Source organism: Haliotis asinina, chromosome 1 (assembly GCF_037392515.1).
Source record: "Haliotis asinina isolate JCU_RB_2024 chromosome 1, JCU_Hal_asi_v2, whole genome shotgun sequence".
NCBI lineage: Eukaryota > Metazoa > Mollusca > Gastropoda > Lepetellida > Haliotidae > Haliotis > Haliotis asinina.
In genome coordinates, this window is record NC_090280.1 from 24,107,607 (window position 1) to 24,129,757 (window position 22,151).

Genomic DNA, 22,151 nt, shown 5'->3' on the forward strand with positions numbered 1-22,151 from the left:
CACTGAGGGATTAGATCTGAACCGAGGGAGAAGTCTTTGTGGGACTGAAGCTGAACCTAGGGAAAAGTCACTGAAGAATTACAGCTGAACATTGGGAGTTGTTATTGTGGGACTCATTCTGAACTTAGGAAAAAGTCACAGAGGGATTAAAGCTGAACCCAGGGAATTGTCATTGAGGGACTGAAGCTAAACCGGGGGCGAGGTCAATGAGGGACGAAAGCTAAACCTGCGAAATACTGGTAGTCATTGAGGGACTTAAAGCTGAACCCGGGCCGAAGTCACTGAGAGATTAAGGCTGTACCTGGGGAGTAGTCATTGTTGGACTAAGGCAGAAAGCACTAAATTGTGCGGGTGAGTGAAATTTGAATGCATAGCATAATCAGACAATGCATACAACAGTTCAACATCATAAATGTAGATAAAAACCTAGATACGAAAAAGCTCATAATCGATTCGCAACAGAGTAATATCCACTGAGTCAAAAAAGTAAATTTCACAAAATGTAATTTTTAAAAATAACGAACAATGTTTCTCTGATGATACATCTATGTGTCCGAAATGGGATCCCTATCTTTCGACTCTAGAACAAACGTCAGCAAAACCCACTCAAACCCATCCATGCGTCGTGCAAATGACATTAGTGCCAAATCAGGTTTTGCACGTGCAGTCGATCACGTGATCTTCGCATCGAAGTTTTCTTCATCTGCTTGTGTTTGCTTGGGTGTCAAGAATTGAAAAAAAAAACACTTTTAAACCACAATTCTAACGGTACTTTAAATGCCACGATTGTCAATGTGCAACGTGAACGTGCCGTTGGCATGTTGCAAGTGGGAAGATCAGTTATTGACGTCGCAAGCGCAATGGGATGCTGCCGTCGTACTGTGTATGACTTGCGAGGTCGTCTACAACAAACCGGCACCACTTCTGATCGCCCAAGGTCGGGTCGTCCACGTATGACGTCACAAGCAGACTACCGTCCTACGTCACCTGCGTGACACATTTCTGCAGGCTACACGAACCAGGCTGAGATGTATAGAGGTCGACTGTAGTCACAAATCATTCGCAATCGGTTGCGGGCAGCCAGTCTCGAATTTTTATTCTTGTGACTTGACATTCTGTATACCCATGTTTTGGAACGTCGGGGTAGGCTAATAGAACTGATTGTGGCACTGTCAGTGTATCGAGTACATCACACAGATCTCAGCAATGCAATAATAACAAGTTAACCATCTTACCATCCCTGGTTCTTTTATAGTGCCATGAAGAAAGAATGTGAAGTTTCCTTTTCTTAGTCAATTCGCAATAACGAAATGCTGAAATGGGTATCAGATCAGCAACAACTGAAGACAGATAACCATGCTAGACACTGGGGGACAGTACTTTTGCTAACATCGTTCAGATGACAGCGATTTTGACAAATTTATCCATAAATTAAAGGACCACATATTTATGAAAAAAAACATGGTACAGATAAATATACTTTAAATTTTGTGATCTCATGTATCCTCTTCGGGGGACATTATTTTTACTGTATTTCAGGGCACAGCCAAAAACAAACTCTGCTATCAAATGCATTCCACTAATCATCAAAAGGACATTTGGAGGGAGTTTTCTGACCTCCTCCCCATTTCGAGTTGAAACAATTTTCAATATATCTAGTGCCACCGGGGATTTATTTTTCAAATATTTGACATGTGTCCGAGAGATCAAATGTTGATTGAAAATAATACCCACGTGACCTCTCTGAATAGGAGCACCGTCTAAAATAATTCAATTCATTTTTTCTATTACGAAAGTTTGAATCCATTTTCTAAACATTACATATTAATTTTATTCAGACACAATTGCCTTTCATCAGTGTATATGTGTTTGCCATGACAGGAAATATTAAAATCATCCACAAATAACAATTCATCTATTGAAGCGTTTAAACGTTTGATAAACTTTTGAGTTTCATACAAAGGCCAGTTAACCTTTTAAAATTCCAACTTCATGAGGACCATTTAATGGGTTTACAGGTTTTAGCATTGTGGAAAATGGTCGCTTCTGATAAGCCCAATATTGTGTAGTTGTTGAAAAGTACGCCACGCTTTAGCACTTAAAATCTTTAATTTATTCAAATTATGCACCATTCGTTTCTAGCTTGTATGCAATTATCGTTCAACCATGGCTGTCAAATATGTGGAATTACAGAAGACTTCGTTCAGTAGAAAGGTATTTAAAGAATCACGAATATCAATGAAAAGTTCATGTTAAAGCTTGGCAGCACGTGGATTTCGATAAGGCCTGTCAGCTTTTATCAAATTCCATCGTAATGATGGAGGACCATCAGGTGGGGTTACAGGTTTAGCATTGAGGGAAAATGGTCACTTCCACAAAGGTTGTCATAGTTTGAATATTGGAATTCACACAGAAGGATGGATTCAGTAATTGACAAATCAGAAACTGAATACTTTTCTGTTCCACGGGGTGAATATGTTTCTGAACAACCACTGCATACATTGTCGTGTTGTGTATTGTGAATATTTCGTTCCGCATCCGAGTTGATGTTTTTGTATAAGGCCGGATGAAATAAATGGAGCATGTGGCGGAAACCGAAACTGTGTGTGGTCTAATTTCAAACTGGCAGTAACTGAACGGTAATACTGCAAAATAACATTGGCGACGAGGATAGCAAACTCACAAGGAAGCCGAAAAAGGGTAAATAGCAACTTTGTTCCGTGACAAATCGGTGATGCGAGCGCATTGAGTATCCGTTGGAAAGCTTGGATAGAGGAGTTTGAAGCATACGCTGACAGTAAAGCACTATTCGTAGAGGAGGGAAAAGCAGATAATCAGGCACAAAGGCGTGCACTACTGTTGTTTGTAGCCGGAGCTGGACTTAGAGGTGTTTTTAAGACTTTGCAAGATCGGGGGTCGTCTCAAGAATATTTCAAAGCAACAAAGGCTTTGAAGGATCATTTAACTGTCAAACCTAATGTGACGTACCAAAGACATATTTTTAGGAAGATGAAACAGAGCGATGAAACTGTGTCACAATATGTAACAAGGTTACTCGAGGCATCTGAAGGCTGTGAATACATTGATGTTGAAAACCAGATTCGTGATCAGGTGGTTGGAAACTGCAAGTCGGACCATTTGAGACGCAAGTTTCTGGAAAAAGGAGATGAACTTTCCATTGAAATCGATGTTGAAAAAGCTGCAACATTTGAAGCTGTCGAGGAACAGATGAAAGATATGAACTTTAAAGGGGAACAATCAGATAGGGTCCATAGAATAAGAGAGCAGAAAACATTCAGCAGGAATAACCCTCAGAAAGGGAGAGCTGACAACTCCTGGTATCGCTGTGGACAAGTTGGTCACTACGGCAGAGATTCTACTAGCCCGGCAAGAGGTGAGCAGTGTCAAAGGTGTAAAGGGTTTGACCATTTTGCTTCTATATGCTATACAGGCTTATCCAGAAAGTCATCAAGATCAAAAGAAAAGAGAGATAGAAGTGGTTACACTGGCAAGAAAACTAAAAAGAGATCACATGGTCGTGGTGATGTGAAACATTTGGAAACAGGGAGAACAGGCAGGGATAGCAGTGATGATGAAGGCCAAGGTTATGCTTCCCGTATGAGAAGTAATGTGCACAGCATGAAGAAGACTGTTGAAAGTAGTGAAGTCATTCCAGTGTCTCTGGGTGGTGTTGACATTGGCATTACTGTTGACTCTGGCAGTGATAGTAACATTATTGACGGCGATTTGTGGAACTATTTGAAGTCTAAGAACATCAAGTGTGTGTCTCAGAAGGGGGGGGGGGGGGGGGCAAGAAGCTGTTTCCATATGCCAGTAGAACTCCATTGAAAACTCTAGGCACTTTCACTACAGAAGTAGCTGGGGATGACAGGGCAGATGCCACGTTCACTGTGATTGATGGTACAGCAGAACCGCTCCTCAGCAAAGAAACGGCTATGAAGCTTGGCACTCTGAAGATTGGACTTAATATCAATTCTGTGCGTTCTTCATCAGTGATTCCTGAGTGCCTCAAAAAGTATCCTGAAGTATTCCTCGGACTTGGCAAACTGGAAAATAGGCAGATAAAGCTGAAGATTGATCCAAACGTTAAGCCAATGCGACGTGTTCCATTTGGACTGCGAGGAAAGGTTGAGTCCAAAGTTCAGGAACTCATTGAGAAGGATATCATTGAACCGGTAGAAGTACCGACCCCATGGGTAAATCCTGTTGTCATCGTACCAAAAGCCTCAGGTGATATAAGGCTATGCTTGGATATGAGACGTGCCAACGAAGCTATCTTGAGAGAAAGGCACCCTGTACCCACAATATACGAAGTGTTACAGGACATGAGTGAAAGTAGGGTCTTCTCAAAGTTAGATCTGAAGTGGGGCTTCCATCAGCTGGAGTTGCATCCTGAGTCCCGGGACATTACTACTTTTGTGACTCATTGTGGCCTGTATAGGTACAAGCGGCTGCTATTTGGGATAAATGCGCCGCCTGAAATATATCCGCATGAAATCCAGAAAGTTCTGCAAGGAATTCCAGGGGTTGCCAATATATCACATGACATCGTTGTCCATGGTCCTTCCACAGATGAACATGACAAGCGACTTGAGCAAGTCGTTCAGAGACTTTCATCAGCAAATTTGACCTTGAACATCCACGAGTGTGAGTTCAAGAAGTCAAGCATAACACTTATGGGGCACCATTTGTCAGATCAGGGAATTGATATCACCAAAGACAAAGTTGAAGCTGTTGTGAGTGCGAGACAACCAGACAATGCAAGTGAGGTCCGAAGTTTCTTGGGCTAGTAAACTTCTGTTCTCGATTCATTCCAGATTATGCCACATTAGCAGAGCCGTTAAGACAACTTACAAGGAAAAACCAGCCATTTGTGTTTGGAAAGGATCAAGCGGAATCATTTGAATCACTCAAAGCTGCACTTGCAAGTAGTGAAACCTTAGGCTACTATAGTCTGACTGCAAAAACAAGAGTTATTGCAGACGCCAGTCCAGTTGGACTCGGGCAGTGCTTGCCCAGGAACAGACTGATGCGTCATGGCAGATCATCTCATATGCAAGTCGTTCGCTCAGTGATGTGGACGCAGGTACTCACAAACTGAAAAAGAGGCTTTTGTCTTAGTTTGGGCATGTGAGAAGTTTCACCCGTACATATATGGGTTCTCATTTGAGTTGGTTACAGACCACAAACCCCTAGAAGCAATATACTCACCAAAGTCCAAACCCTGTGCTAGAATAGAACGCTGGGTTTTGCGTCTTCAACAGTACGATTTTAAGGTTGTGTATGCGCCAGGAAAGAGCAAACATAGCTGATCCATTGTCCAGGTCGTCAAGAGAACAGTTAGTGAAACCTGTAGGTGTGACAAGTAGTGCTGAAGAGTATGTGAGATTTGTAGCAGTGAATGCAACTCCTCAGGCTGCAACAACTCGAGAAGTCGAGAGAGCTTCTGCAAGTGATGATGATGAAGTGACGATGAGAAATTGTGCGCCAGTGTATTGATTCTAGTGATTGGAATCATTGTGAATTGAGGCAATATGTGATTGTGAGCTCTGAATTGTGCAAAATAGGGAAGTTGGTCTTGCGAGGTGGTCGCATTGTGATTCCCAAGTGTTTGCGACCAAGAGTTCTGTCACTTGCACATGAAGGGCACCTTGGAGTTGTCGGTACAAAGCAGAACCTGAGATCCGAGGTATGGTGGCCAAATATGGATAAGGATGCGGAAAGTTCTGCAAAACATGTCATGGTTGTCAGCTGGTCAGCAAGCCAAGTCCCCCAGAACCTATTCAGACAACAGAACTGCCATGAAAAGCTTGGGAAAACCTTGCAATGGATTTCCTTGGTCCGTTACTATAGGTGAATCAATTCTTGTGGTGATTGACTATTATAGTCGCTACTATGAATACAAGGTGATGAACTCGACCACAGCACAGAAAACTGTAGATGTTCTCAAAGAGATGTCCTCAAAACATGGCTTGCCAGTGTCAGTCTACTCTGACAACGGACCTCAGTTCATATCTGAGGTGATGAGAGATTATCTGAAGGACAATGGTATTGAACACCGTCGAGTAACCCCTCGTTGGCCTCAAGGTAACGGTGAGGTGGAGAGACAAAATCAGTCTCTAGTAAAGCGACTAAAGATTGCCCATGCAACAAGGAAAAACTGGAAGGAGGCATTGCAGAGATATGTCACTCAGTACCGTGCAACTCCCCACACTGTAACGGAGAAAAGCCCAGCTGAACTGTTGTTTGGGAGAAAGATGAGAACTAAGTTACCTGTTTTCATTCCTGAATCCATTGACTATGAGGTTCGTGACCGAGACGCCGAAAAGAAGGGTTCATCAAAATTGTATGCCGATGAAAAACGCCATGCCACAGATTCTGAAATTGTTCCTGGAGACAAGGTGTTGCTTAAAAGGGAACACTTGAGTTAGTAGATACGCCTTATTTCCCAACACCTGTTGAAGTTGTTGCTAAGACAGGAAATATGGTGACTGTGCAAAGCGAGGATGGTGCTCAGTTTAGGCGCAATACTTCGCATGTGAAGCTATATCAGTCACAACTGAACAATCTGACAGGATCACAAGTTGATGACAATAAATTTAACAAAAGAGACTGTGGATATTGATCGGTGTATTACTCTCATGAGGTCTGACGGACAGAAGTCTGTTCCAAAGAAGTTTGATGACTTTGTTATGTTTGATTGGAAATCTGATTGGATAACTATTGTTAAGTTGCATTCCTCTGATGGGGGAGGGATGTCGTGTCATGTATAATGAATATTTAGCTCCGCATCCGAGTTGATGTTTTTGTATAAGGCCGGATGAAATAAATGGAGCAGAAACCGAAACTGTGTGTGGTCTAATTTCAAGCTGGCAGTAACTGAACGGTAATACTGCAAAATAACAGACATGTATACATTAATCATAAACTTTACGTTTGACATAAACTCTTCCAGTATTTAACCCTAAGTATTTGCAGTTGCACCCCCCAGAGTGGAATGTGACCTTTACAATCACCCATGACATTAATGACGCAGGCTTTCGGAATTTGATCGTAGATGGCTTGAATATCAGCCTTCTGGAGAACTTAACACATATAGCACAGGGCAAACGCTACGTGCAGTCGTGTCACGTGTCACTCTCTTCTTTCGTATGAACTTGCATTCTGCAATGACTAAGCGTGATCGATCACACCTGTTAACGTCATGACCATATTATTTATGGCGCAGGAGCAGGTGGTGTTCAAAACGTTGAGTTTGTGGGTGTTTTCGTGTTTAGAATCGTTTTACCTATATGGCACATTGATCTCTTATTTCAAACATGTCTCATGTCTCAATCACTTGATATAGTAGCCAATGTTCTAAGGTCATTATTATCTAGGGGTTTGGTAATCCATGGTTTGTGTGTGATAGGTCATCATCCGAGTTGCCCATCCACTGCATAACGAAGTATAACGAAGACAATACTAATAACAAGTGGATTTCCAAGTTGTGGCACTAAGCAGAAAAATTCTAAGTGATCAGCCTTCACACTAGATTGGCCGATGAGCCTTCTAGGCATGTGAACAGCAAAACTATCAATATACATTTGAAGTAGCAAACTATTTTATCAATACTGAAAAAATAATCAATAGTAGGCAACATCATACACTGGAACTACAGACCTTGGGGTGAACCCATGGAGAAGTCATCGTGGGACTGAAGCTGGACCTTTGAGTTACCAGTAATTCCAACATGTCTAGGACCCAACACAAGACGATATCATATTGACCAGAGGCAAGATCATTCTATAACTGAAGAGTTTCAATTAAAAGTGGATGTTTATTTGACATGTTAATGACCGGAAGTCAAGTAAGGGAATCTGTGGGAACTGTTTATGTTATAGACCGTGTATGATGTATTTGAGAGCAGATAAAAAAGAAAGTGCTTGTTTCGGCCATAAAGATGGATTTTTTCTTTAGGAACCAAGAATCTGTTCTTTGGGTCCAAAGACAGTGGCAGTAGCAAGTTTACCACCATCATTGGATCCATCTGTGATGATAGATTTACTGGGGTTTGTTGGGGTTTTTAAAAATACTTTATATTGTTCTTAGAAAGTTAGTTGGTTAGTTGAAGATATTTTAAGTTCAGTTAATGTGCGATCCACTTGATTGTTGACTCGCCAATTGCCAAACAGTAGATGAAAGCAGTCGGAAAGGAGATGGCTCTACATTAGCTTCACAATTAGAGGGTTTCATTCGCATTCCAAGTGGTGAAGTAAGAGTAGGCTTTTAATGCACATTTAATGGAACACCGAGAACAAGGGCGGTTGGTCTAAGTTAGCGCTCATCACGTACCACACGTGCATTTGTTTCACTGACCCAGCTAGTGCGCTTACTCTCTGGTACTATGAACCAAAATAAGTTAAGTTAAATAAAATTCTAAGATTAAATTTTTCTTTTGGCAAGGTAAAGTTAAGAGGGTTCGCATTCTTAATTTCACTTTATCTGATTTACGTTTTCGTTCAAAGTAAAATTAAACGGTACGTTTTCACCGCAAACAGACCATGGTACCTTCAGGAATAGATTTTTCAAATACTTGATATGTGTTCGAAATGTCAAATGTTGATCGACAATCTCTCATACAGTGTGAATAGGAGTATCGTCTAAAAGCATTTAAATTTAGTTTTTATCTACTAGTATCCACTAATTTGAATCCACTCTCTAACGCCATTTATTAATTTTATTCAAACACAATTGCAATTGCCTCATCTTAAGTATGCTTTTTGCATGGCAGGAAATCTTAAAATCATTCAGAAATAACAATCCATCCATTAAAGCGTTTAAACGTTTGATAAACTATATAAACTAGTATACAAAAACGATGTCATAGACAAAATACTACTTGTGGGCCAACCTGAACTTGACTATAATTTAAATCAGGTTTAAGTTTGTCAGCACAAAGATTTTCACAAAAGGCCAATTGTCATTTATAAAATCCATCTTAATGGTGGAGGTGGGTTTTACAGGTTCTAGTATTGTGAAAAAATGGTCGCTTTCGATAAGTCCAACAACGTGCGTTTATATTGTACCTGGTGTAAAATGTGAGACAATGTGATACGTTACCCTGTCATCCAGTGAAAGGTGATCTTGCTGAGGAAGGCTGCTGTTGTCTCTGGACAAGGGTCCTGGAACACAAAAGAGGCAACAGTTTTCCAGTAGCACACTGCTTCTAGTACCTCGCCAGCTTTAAAATCTGAAAAAAACACGCTGGTTCTTCATTACTTGTACGGCATTTAAAAATTAGTTAAAACGCAAAATACGCCATCCAAACGCAACAATGTAATGTATGGTTTCAGAAATCAGATCGAGAGGGTCGTATTCACGTCTGTTCGGAGTTAATGCATGGTGGCATGTTTAAGTAGTGTCTGTGGTGTATGTAGGCCGGAGAGTATGATCCCATCAGGAAGTCGTGTCGCATGGTGTGGGGAGGAATGTTTCGGTAGGAGAGAGAGCCTAATTGGTCATTTTTATCGGGACTGTGACTGCTCAGCATTTCATGGATGACATTTCCAAACGTCCTGCTACTTCTGCAACAGATCAAGTGGTCTGCTTTATCAGCGTTACAAGATCTGAACTCATATACCCCGAATAAGAGAGAATCTTTGTACGGCTAACACTGTCAACTTGTTGTCGTCGTGAGCGGTTGGGGCTTGATTAATGTTTATTTGTAGAAATCAAGCAATGGGGACCCCAAGGATAGATATGACCTTTCCGTCAAACTTCAAGAACACGGATGTGCCAGAATCCATCCCCACATGTGACGGGGAGAAAATCATTGAGCTAACATTACTAGCTGCCACTTTCAGTGTCGTCACAACCCATTTCTGTTATGGTAGGTTGCTAGATGGTGGCCCACACAAATACGTGCAGGCTGCTACATGTGTAGTTGCTAATACCGTGGCTATGAGTCCCAATTACTGGTTACGTGGATCTGTGCGCTATATAAAACATCCTATAATTCCCGTTTCCAGTACTTAAATTGGATCAAGCACTCAGGGCATTTGTTATTTGTTCAATCCTAACCCTTTTCCCTTTCTTCTTGCGAACATGGAGACTGTCGGCGAACAGGTGAAGAACAAACTGGGAGAAGAGAATCGCAAAACTGGTGAAGAACAGCATCAGTCTGGCAACAGGGTGCTTCGCCTGTCAAACAAATGTACACATTATCATCATTGACCAATAAGAACATGTATATTTGAAGGTATTTGTCATTGATTATGGACTGCCAACATTGATACACATTGAGTTCACTGAAAACTGGGAGCTCACATTCAGAATATTCTGATCATTCTGTACACACTAATAGCATAAACTGAGGAGTTTGCTATTCATCCTGGGGGGAAGGGGGGTGGGGGGGGGCACCTAGTATATACTAAGGATATCACGAACACATCGAGGTACACTTACAACACAAGGGTTATACCGAGGGCACCTACATTCGCCGGAAACAATCAGATCACACTTGTGGCCACATTAACAACACAAGGGTTAAACTGAGGGCACCTAAATCTTGATCCCTTTGGAGACATGCATGTTGATGATGAAATCCGGGTCACACTGAATGTTGACAACATCCAGGTCAGACTGAGGACACACTGGGGTTGGACTTACCCACTGAATGTTGACAACATCCAGGCAATATTGAGGACACGGTGCACTATGGCTGGACTCACCCACTGAATGTTGAAAGGATCCCAGCGAAACTGACACACATTGAGGACACTGTGTAGTTTGGCTGGACTCACCCAATGAATGTTGAAAGGATCCCAGCGAAACTGACCCAAATTGAGGACACTGTGTAGTTTGGCTGGACTCACCCACTGAATGATGTACGTGTAGAGGGGGACGACGTTGCAGAAAACAATCAGAAACCAGAAAATGAACAAGATACAGGAACTTGTCACTCCCTTCCTCCGTGACTGTAGAGTTAGGTACATACAAAGCATCTGCAACACAACACACATATAACCTGCAATGCAAAACAGATTGCACTCGCATTACAGCACCGACATAAACACATTCACACGAATGGGATAGGATAGGATATTTATATAGCGCACATATCCACGCACATATCCACGCACGAGTGCGTGCCCAAGGCGCTGGTATTTTTTCCCTCGATCACTGTATGCCAATCTCAACAGCACATCGTATTTCAATCTCAACTCCCTGGGGGCTATACAACTCTTGCTTCCACTTGGCGCGCCGAGTTTATTGATGCTCTCTCATCCTAACCAGGTACCCATTAACAGAGGGGTGGACTGGCACACATAGTCACAGTACTTTGTCCAAGTTCACTGCACCCGCAACTAGGTGTTTGCACGTATTCATATGGCCACCATCTGGTCATATACCAACGGATTCATTGGTTCTTTTAAGTGCACATGGTTGTGTACTGCGCACTAGGGGTTGTGACAACACTGAAAGTGCCTGCACACAAAACTGACTCCAAGACTTTTACACCCGGAAACAGGTGAGCTCGACCGCTGCTTTCACTGACCACATGGTCCGCCGGGGCTCACTTTGTCACACGCATAAAAAATTGCACTTGCATTACAACGCACACAGAGACACACACAGACACACCCGCACACTAATGAAAAGAAAACAACAACATATATAACACCTGTATTACGATTTCCCTTTCACATGCGTCACATTCAAAGTCCCTGCAATATGTCACAGAAAAGCAGATTCTAAACCTTTGGCTTTCACCAGACTAGAAATGTGTCCTGGAAATAAACATGAATAGACACTACCTGACCAACAGGTACTTACAAAAGACAGCATCTTGAGGATATGGGCATGGAAGGAAGCTGGGGATGAGGTGGACCTAAAGATGGAAGCCGCTATGGCGAAATCAACAAATGCCAATAGCGCCAGAAGAGCGCTAACAATCTGAAACAAAACATGCATACTGTATACGGCAGTGTGTGTGTGTGTGTGTGTGTGTGTGTGTGTGTGTGTGTGTGTGTGTGTGTGTGTGTGTGTGTGTGTGTGTGTGTGTGTGTCTGTAAATATTCGAATCTGGACCACACAAACCGGCGATGGACATCTGCACAAATACGACACGATGACATGTGGCAACCAAGTGACCAAATCTGACCAGACCCGCCGTTAGTCATCTTTAATGACAAGCGTGTGTTACTGAAGATTAGTGCTAACCCGGATCTCCATGGGTCGAAGACGACAGGTGATTGTGATATGGATTTGAACAGTTATTTACGTTGGTGACAAACCTCCCAAGAGGTAGACAACTGACACAAGTTTCAAGTTTCCTGTAAACTACTGATTACTTTAGTGACCTTTTTTCGATAAGCATGGGTTGCTGAAACCTTCAAGGGTGTTTTCATAAAGACCCCGCGTTGTATTGAGTCTTCACATTGTCTAGAACGCTTTTGGTGCATTTGACTACGCAGAACGTCCTGGGAAAAGTTCCATACGCTGCCGGTCACTTTTGACGCCAGATCACCCATGTTGGCGTCTCCACTAACACTGTCGACTTTCATCGACGGTAAGAGGCTTCAGTGGTGCCCGATGGACATTGCATGAAAAAGATCTCTTGTCTTGTGGCTAATTCGCGGTTGACAACTGTCCTTAAGAACTATAATCACACTTGAAACATTTGTCTGTAATTTTCGTTCTGCAAAAACAGTTTCAAACTGATTCGTCACAATATACCCACGAATAGCTGGTTTTTCAGTAAACCATGATTGTCGTCTGGCGACTAACGTAATGTGGTAGTCAGGCTCCCTGACTTGGTTGACACATCTAATCGTATCACAGTTGAGTAGATTGATGCTGATGTTGTTGATCGCCTAAATGATGATCCAGATACGATTGTTTACAGACCGCCGCCATTTAGCTAGAATATTGGTGTGCGGTGTTAAACAACGAACCAGCCAACAACTCCGTCACGATAACCTTTGTGCTTGAGTGCAATAACACACAATAAGACTGTCATTGTTTCTGTTAGTGCCTACTATTTTTGTGAGGGTGAGAGTAGACATCTTCTGGGGGCAGGGTTGTCGTCTGTGGAGGTGGATTAGGAATACAGGGAGAGTCAACCACAGCCAGCCACAGGGCACCCACACCACCACAGTATGATGAAAGCATGGCGGAAACTCTGGCCACGTGTTGTTTAACAACAGGTCCACGTCCTGAAATACAGAATATATTATTGAATGGAGATGGGGTGTCGGGTGGGGAGAGGCGGGTATCATATGGCAAGGTGGAGCAACACGGCACCTACACCAGCACCGTATCATGGAGGCATGGGGGAAAGTCAGGCAGGTCCACGTCCTGGAATACAGAATATATTACTGAATGGAGATGGGGTGTCGGGTGGGGAGAGGCGGGTATCATATGGCAAGGTGGAGCAACACGGCACCTACACCAACACTGTGTCATGGAGGCATGGAGGAAGTCAGGCAGGTCCACGTCCTGGAATACAGAATATATTACTGAATGGAGATGGGGTGTCGGGTGGGGAGAGGCGGGTATCATATGGCAAGGTGGAGCAACACGGCACCTACACCAGCACTGTGTCATGGAGGCATGGAGGAAGTCAGGCAGGTCCACGTCCCGGAATGCAGAATATATTACTGAATGGAGATGGGGTGTCGGGTGGGGAGAGGCGGGTATCATATGGCGAGGTGGAGCAACACGGCACCTACACCAGCACTGTGTCATGGAAGCATGGAGGAAGTCAGGCAGGTCCACGTCCTGGAATACAGAATATATTATTGAATGGAGATGGGGTGTCGGGTGGGGAGACTGCGTCCGTTCTAATTAATGAGCTGCAATTGATGTCGTCAGCCATTTGTTAAAAATCCAATAAATATTGTGCCAAGTATTTGCATTAACTATAAAGTGATATATTCGCCCTACCTATTAAACACTGTTTAAGGTCTTCTGTCCTTATTTTGGCAATGCAGGAGAAAGTCCTAGTTGGCAAAACGATACGTACGTTACTGCTGCCATGTCGGAGACCATTCACTAGAGTTAATACTGTCATTTTGGAATTGCAGTGTGGTTTCCAGGTTAAGTTTTTAAATATATTTTTTAATTTAATTATTACGCACCTTTCAAGTGAGAATAAGAAACCAAACCATCTAAATCGGAATAGTTATAGTGTTGAAACGTGTCGCCAAACTTTGCATACATACGTTGTGTCTTTCTAGATAACAGTGTCGCAACGTACCTTTCTGGCTTCAGGGACGTTGACCAATTTAATTACGACAGGTTTTCACTATGACCATAGCTCACCATTGAAAAATATACTTTTGAACGCCATAAACAAGATGCTTAGAAATCAAGAAATACATATGTTACCATAACAGTAATTACTTCATTTGTTATGAAGCATTTTATCAATAATACGTATTTCCAGCAAAACAGCTCATATCACGATCAGTAGAGAGTTTCAAACGTCAAAATGAAAATCATTGAAAATATGCACACGTACCCTATACATACGTAACTAGAGAGTACGAAATTGAGTGTTCGAAACAATATAATTGGTGTTTGGCTATACCTACTTTTTGTGATGACATATTTTGAGAGAGAAACCACATCAGTTTTATGAGGTAATGTTGTTTAAAATTCAGGTGATAGCATGCATAATCAAGACGTCCTGTTAAACATGCTATAAAACGTAATTCTTTCAAATCGCCATTATGTGTTTTACCTACCATCGTAACAAATAGGGGCATGCTGGGGCATGATTTGGTGGTCCAATTTTCGAGTGCCAAAGTAACTGATACATACGTTACAGATGGCATCGTAGGTAACAACATTTGTTGAGGGTTTCAAACGCAAAAGTCATATTATATTTGAAGCCAGAAACGTTTGTATTTTTAAAAACATTAGTACTTACACTGGCTATCAGTCCTATTTAATGATGTTTTATTCTTACATAATGAGTTATGTGTTGGTAAAGAGATGGCCTCCTTTCTGAATGATATGATACATAATAAGCTATGTGTTGGTAAAGAGATGGCCTCCTTTCTGAATGATATGATACATAATAAGCTATGTGTTGGTAAAGAGATGGCCTCCTTTCTGAATGATATGATACATAATAAGCTATGTGTTGGTAAAGAGATGGGCTCCTTTCTGAATGATATGAATGTTGAAATGAATGTGTGATTGTTTAATGGGATGGAAGAATTGATGTACATTTGAAAATTACTTTAGTAGCTTATCAGACATAGTTAATATATATGTAATGTCATTCGGTTTAGTCCTGGGTCTTTGGTATGTGAAACAGCATAACTGTATTTAAGGTATGTGTCGAAATGTATTGCGCTTACGTTAATCATTTGCTTCGTATGTCAAGTGGGTGAAAGCAGAAGAGAAATTCAGACAGAAAATCGGTAAAGGTAGAAAGCAAAAGGATGCTGTTGTGTTGTAATTGATGTTTTAGGTCAGAAGAAGTATTATCCGTCATGATAAAAATCTGAATTGAAACAAGTGAAACAAGTTTAATGGGATAGAAGAATTGATGTACATTTGAAAATTACTTTAGTGAAAGCTGAGTTACATACTTTACTGTTTGCATTGCAGAAAGCGACTGGTCAGTTTCGTGAGTTTTATGCTCTTGCAACTGGCTATCTGTCAGTAATTTTGCTACTCATATTTTGGTCTGCTACACCCACAGATTGTCGGCAAATTTTAGGCTAAACTGAAAAAAATCTGTAACCATGGCGATATTTGGTTAAGAGTCGGTTAAGACACTGCTACAGAACAATGTACACGTTGCTTCCATTTAATTCATTTAAATAGTCCCCGGAATCTAAACAAACCATGTAGCCTACTACTGCAGTGAAACCATTCAGAGACAAAATGACGTGCTGGTTGATTGGTAATTTAATGCTTAGGAAATCCGTAGAGGCAGGAATGTAGCTGTTAGCAAAACAGCTGTTAGAAACCTTCTTGAAAAGTCTGAAAATGTTGCAGCAACGCTGTCGAAACAAGTATTGTACATTACAGTAGCAGCCGTTCATATACATGGTATTTGAGATCGGTGTCTATACGCTACCTACAAGTAAACGAGCGGCCAAAAGAAACGCCACCAAAACACGAAAAAACAGATTGTAAATTGTCAAAATAATTGTCAGCTAAAAACGCATATCTCGAACACAACGTGTCTAATCCCAGTGAACATTTGCATTTGAATTTCGTGTTTAGTGAAAAAAGAACGAATTTACACTATTAAAACGGAACATGTGCACAAAGCTTAAGCGCTCGACTCTGATATATTTGGAAGTATGACCTAAATATATAAGATATAGAAAGATGTGACACTAAATCGAAACAAAATGGCGACCCAGTTAGCCTCGGTTCGTTTTCGGTCTGACGAAAGCTTCTGTTGCTTTGATCGTGAAAAAAACTGCACAATTTATACTCAGTTGACCTCTGTATATTACCTTGCGTATCACTAACGCGATGATTTTATTTTCATTTCAAGTTTTCAGTAATGTCACAGTCCATTCTCGTACAAAGTGAGGACATATGCCCGGAAGTAAACAAATCTCAGGCTACAGACCAGCACCGAGTAACAGAACGAGTCTCTAGACCAGAAAACTATTTGGTGGCGTTTCTTTTGGACGCTAGTTTATGATATTACGGTAGCAAACCTGTTGGTTCAAGTAGTGTGATATAATTATGGTAACCCTGTATGTACAAGAATAATGTATAACTGTAGTAACCATATTGATGCACGTAGCAGCTGTATGTATCAATCCTGCAGTGTGTTCGAGCTGCAGCAATGCTGTAGGTACAAGTGTATTTTATATAACAGTAGTAACCCTCCTGGTCCGTGTATTATTGATATGCGTCAGTCCCATGGTTTCACGTTTGATAAAGCTATAGCAACGCCGTTGGTACAAGTGTATTTTATATAACAGGAACTCACGAGTATTTTGGATCCTCCACAAAACTGTGATACACTTTGCTCCATTGAACACCGTGGTGGACCAACACGTGGAACTTTATGGACTGTGAACACGTGCTGGCTTGCGTGTTGGCTTGTGTGCTTGTGCCGTTACTTTTCATAACTCTACACTCCCCTGCTAAGAATCGTTTCCCCTACTTTTACCTGCGTTTAAACAAAACTTAAAGACAGGATTATCATTCATTGTATTATCTTGACATTCAGGCCAGGGCGCACGTGTTATTTATCATGAATGACCTCTGACTCTCATATAGAGATACGTCGTATGCTGCAATCTCTATACGTGTATACGCCTGTCTGAGGTCATGTGGGGCATACCTCAAACAACGGCTTCTTCAAACAGACAACAATTCTGACAATAAATTGTAAGGGACTACAAAATGTGAAACGAAGTAGAAGTATGAATGTCGAAATTGTACATATGCTATGTGCTACATTTTCATGGGGGAATAATACGTTCGTCAGCGATCTTGCAAAACAACAAGGTTTAATGGGGCAAGGACTATTTCTCATCTGTTAATTGGTCATTCCTGTGCCCTATTTAATTGAGCCCTATTTAATTGAGTTACACAAATTGATTTTTTAAATACACCTTCTTTTCCATTGCGAATATATGAAAACACATTTCCGGTTTCATTTATTACGCCGTCACCCCGAGGTTCCGGGTTCGAATCCCCACTTGGGTATAAGGTATGAAGACCATTTCTTGTGTTCCCCGGCGTGATATTCCTGAAATAATTCTGAAAGGCGTATAGATTTAGAATCACTCCCTCGTGCTAAAGAGACATGTATCCCATTACGCGAGAAGAAAGTCATATACTGAAGAAGGAATAAAATATCCTTTGCCTATCCACTGCTAAAGCAGATCGACTTTAACGTCTATCATCTAAAAGAACAGTTCAAAACAAACTTCTCAACGCACTGTTGTCATACAGTCATAACGACTATCCTATCCATTAGGGCTGTAACGATGCATCGAACTATCGAACAGCTAAGTCCCTGATAACAATTAATGCATCGATAGTATGTGTGACTATCGACAGTTTAGTAATTAACTTCCGCGCAAAATCCAGGAAGTATCTCATCGGTTCACTTTGGTTTATCGTAGAGTTATCCACCCTTGCGGAATTGCAGCTTCATTTAGTTTATGTGTTGATCTACTGCCTACTTGATCTGGGTATCAAGTTTCTTGTCAGTTTTTAATAGTAGACTAAAACTACTCCAATTTGTTTTTGTTTATATAAACTGTACGCTCAATTGGGAAATGACTTGAAATGAGACAATTCGTGGTGAAAAACATCTATTGCAATAGTAGTATAGTATGCAATAGTTGGTTGAGATACACGATCGTTTTCGCAATAGTTGTTTCCCGTCAATAGTCCCGTCATCTACAAGACGTGTTAAATTCATGTGACCAGAAACCCTTCTCACTGAAACCTTTACCCTTCTCATTGAAACCCACGAGTAAGTAGGAACATGGGGTGCGAACCCAGACTGTTGCGTACCGCCTTTAGTGTACGTTTAAAATATTACACAAAAATACACGCCCTTTGACAAAAATCTGGATGACATTCATATCTTGAATGTTAGTCTGTCTCACAGTAGCAGAACCCCATTATTTTCCGTACTACATAGCCGTCCATGCCATGCCGAAGCCCTAAATAAAGTTTAGATTTCCTCAGGTTCTGAAGCTACCTTCTCAATGATACTCCTTTATAATCGCTATCAAATTTATGTAAATCCACCGACTAAACTTCAGTCCAGCTAAATATCAATGGAACAATTACTTTCCGTTACAGTGGATATGTGAGCACAAATAGATTTCTGTCAACAAAAATATTACCGGGAAAACAAACAGTTCCAGGTTCGATTTGAGCAGATTGTTGTTCAAGTTTTGGAGTTCATAAAACTATATGGCTTTACACCAGGTCAAAGGACAGCTTGTATCTTTTCGCCGCAAGTCCCAGGACGTTACTCATTATGGGACTTATGAAACCTATCCATGAGGTTACAGAGTCCAAGGTTTGTGTCATATCAGAACACAGATAGCTATGTCCTGTGGTAACTTCGTTAAGAATTGATCTTTAGTAACCTATCCTTGTCGACTGTCGGGCTCGGGTGGTCAGGCTCTCTGACATCGTATCCTACTTGCGCAGACTTTACCCATGTTGTTGATCATTAAACTGTGTGGTCCAGACTCGGATATTTACATACCACGGTCATATAGCTGGAATACACCCTTCAGGAACTGAGCAGAATAAGTATCGCAATGGCTAATACAACCAAATATGGCATTAACAAAGTAATGAAACTGTGGGAGAACTCCGCAAAGAACTTGTCAGTACCTCTTTGGTATGTGGAATCTGGAGTACTAATTTAAGATAAGATATGTTGGTGTGTTTGGCCGCCATGATCCCAGTTAGTTGTGAGGTTGTTAAGAAACAAATGCTTAAAAGGGATTTACGTTAATGGTTTTAAAGAGTTACAAACAGACGTTATTTTTCTAAACTCTATATGATTTAACTTGTGTGACTGATTGAGTGAGTGAGTTTAGTTTTAGTAATATTCCAGAAATATCACGGCGAGGGACACCAGAAATGGGCTTCACACACTGTACCCATGCGTGACGAGGTGAACGCCGAGCGCTTTAAGGGGCCGAGCGCTTTAAGGGGCCAAGCGCTCTAAGGGGCCGAGCGCTTTAAGGGGCCGAGCGCTTTAAGGGGCTATTCCAAGGCCTCTGCTTTATGTTGAACATACAGGTGTTTATGGTTAGCAAGCGGTTATGTCTGTGCAATGAAAACGCTTTCTACGGCCAGTAATCTTGTGTACAACGTTTAAACGTTCATGAATTACACTGTCGCTTGTCTTCGCCATTGAAGGACTACAAAACATGGTATTTTAATTTGGGGAATATAATAACTGGCAAGTCAAATCATTCTTCAAAATGAATGTCGAACAAATCCCAATGCACAGCTGTAATCGGTACACGTACATCAATATCTCCTTCATCTGACACCGAGCGATGCAATACCTGCCGTTGAGAATCGATGGTGATACAAAACAAATATTCCCTTGCTAAGCCATTTTCTGAATCGATACATACAAGCTGTTTGTCTGAAATCAGATATCAGTCTCATAAGTTAGTAGTGTCACACTGTATGACCAGACTCTTCCGACTACCCCTGTTTGAGCAACGAAGACCAAGAGAAATCTCCCACGAGATGGCAAGGCGCGTTCGATTATACATTGAAATAAAACATCGCGACAAATAACATCAAGTCAGCAATAATCAGAAATCATTGAGTACGAAGCCACGGATGCCATAAGGGACACGGGCAAGTCAGGGACACGGGCAAGTCAAGGAACAGCAACCAAAGGCAGGTCCATGAGCAACAGTCTCGAGCAAGCCAGGTAAAACAATCCCAAGATCGCATTATTTCTCTGGTATGTAGGTTAAATGTGTGCGTTCCTAAAGTTCCAGATATCAGGAATGTTAGAGTGATCCCGAACGGTAACCATGAAATGAACGCATTTAGTTTTAAAGGTTCCTTACTTATTATGTTTTTGGGTGTGTTACGGTATGGATCGGAATGTTTATGAGACTTTTTTTACTACCTTTTAGGCTGAAATATGATAGTTTTCCGTCGATGCAGTTTAACTACGTGTGTTTTTGGTTTTCAGGTGTAGTGCCCTCCACCAACAGTATGATGCTGAAACTGAAACGTGTCTTATTATCCCTCTGTTGCTTTGGGATATGTGGCTGTCTCTATTTTGGACTTCGGTTATCAAGGACCCCTGACTTCTTACGCAAACGTGACAACACAGGCCAGATCACTGTCAAAGGACAACCATACCTTCGACAGGCAGGCCTGAATAATACAATGGCCAAAAGGGTTAGCGCAAAGAGATCAGAGGTGTCCATCAAAACTGACGATCTATTTGATGGAAAAGCCAAACAGACAACTGAACGTATAAGACGCAGACCAAAGAGCTCATATTCTTTGCCACCAACGTTATTTAACGGGACAGACATGAACCCTAAGATTATGGCCTTCTTCACAAAGAACGCATCTGATTCTAGAGATCGATACATAAATCTACACCAATTTGTGTACACTCTCAACCCCAGTGTTTGTGTTAATACAAGTGTATTCTTGATGAAGGTGATACACTCGGCTCCTGGGAATGCGAAGAAGAGAGATCTTATTCGAAACACATATGGCTCTGTGACCAAATACAGAGAAAGGACACTCACCCACGTCTTCATATTGGGAAGAACTACTGACGAAAGGCTCCAAAAGACAATAATAGACGAAAGCAAGTTTTATGGAGATATTGTCCAAGGAAACATTCCTGATAGTTACTCACACTTACCTCAGAAGCATATCATGTCAATGGATTGGTATCTGCACCACTGTAACTCTTCATACATATTGAAACTTGATGATGATGTTTTCATCAATCCTTACCGTGTCATTGACTTCCTTGCTGGTGATGACCTGAAACAGAGAACAATGTTCTGCACAACGATTACAGGAAAGGGGCCAGTGAGGAGTCCAAAGTATAAGAGCTACATTTCTTACGAAGAATATCCTTTTGATATATATCCTTCATTCTGTTTAGGCTATGCATACATCACTACACGGGAATGTTGGTACTCCATGTATGAAGTGTCCAAGAACAGCAAAGCTCTTCGCATGGACGATGTGTTCGTAAGTACTGCACTGGCTATGAAAGCGGGAGTACGAAAAGAGGACTTTGGTAAAATAGTATTCGATTGTTGGTATGACATGGATCACTTAAACAAAGAGACACTTAGAAAGAGTGCAATAGTCATTGACAGAGCAAACAGATGTGGCAGCCAACCTTTCCATTACTGGAATCTCATAAAAGAAGACTAAGTTCACTAAGACCGTTTAACCATCTAAGAAATCAGTGTGTTAAGTCCACGGCTCCCTCTCACACGATTAGCTCCACCTCGTGCTCTCAGATGCTGGATACTCCATCATTCAACCTCAAGACATTAAGTTATTTTTTGGTGCCCACGTTTTTAGTTTCACCTGCATATGTACTTGCACTTCCGCGCGGCTCCATCTCATCAAGTGTTCAAGCATAGCCTCAAAACACACCTTTT

General features: G+C 41.5%; 2 protein-coding genes across 2 annotated transcripts in view; one reads left to right on the plus strand and one right to left on the minus strand.

The window, feature by feature from the left end:
• The window catches only part of LOC137264893 (multidrug resistance-associated protein 1-like), a 41,268-nt gene extending 40,154 nt beyond the window's left edge, over positions 1-1,114 (minus strand). The window contains exon 1 of the mRNA XM_067800280.1: positions 1,020-1,114. Coding sequence (XP_067656381.1) covers positions 1,020-1,114 — 95 coding nt within the window. The remainder of the gene's footprint in view (positions 1-1,019) is intronic.
• A 19,040-nt stretch (positions 1,115-20,154) lies between these two features.
• Positions 20,155-21,918, plus strand: LOC137278002 (beta-1,3-galactosyltransferase 5-like). Its single transcript, XM_067810036.1, has 2 exons — positions 20,155-20,428; positions 20,699-21,918. The coding sequence occupies exon 2, from the start codon at positions 20,722-20,724 to the stop codon at positions 21,916-21,918; it is 1,197 nt and encodes a 398-aa protein (XP_067666137.1). The 5' UTR covers positions 20,155-20,428; positions 20,699-20,721.
• Positions 21,919-22,151: the final 233 nt, after the last annotated feature.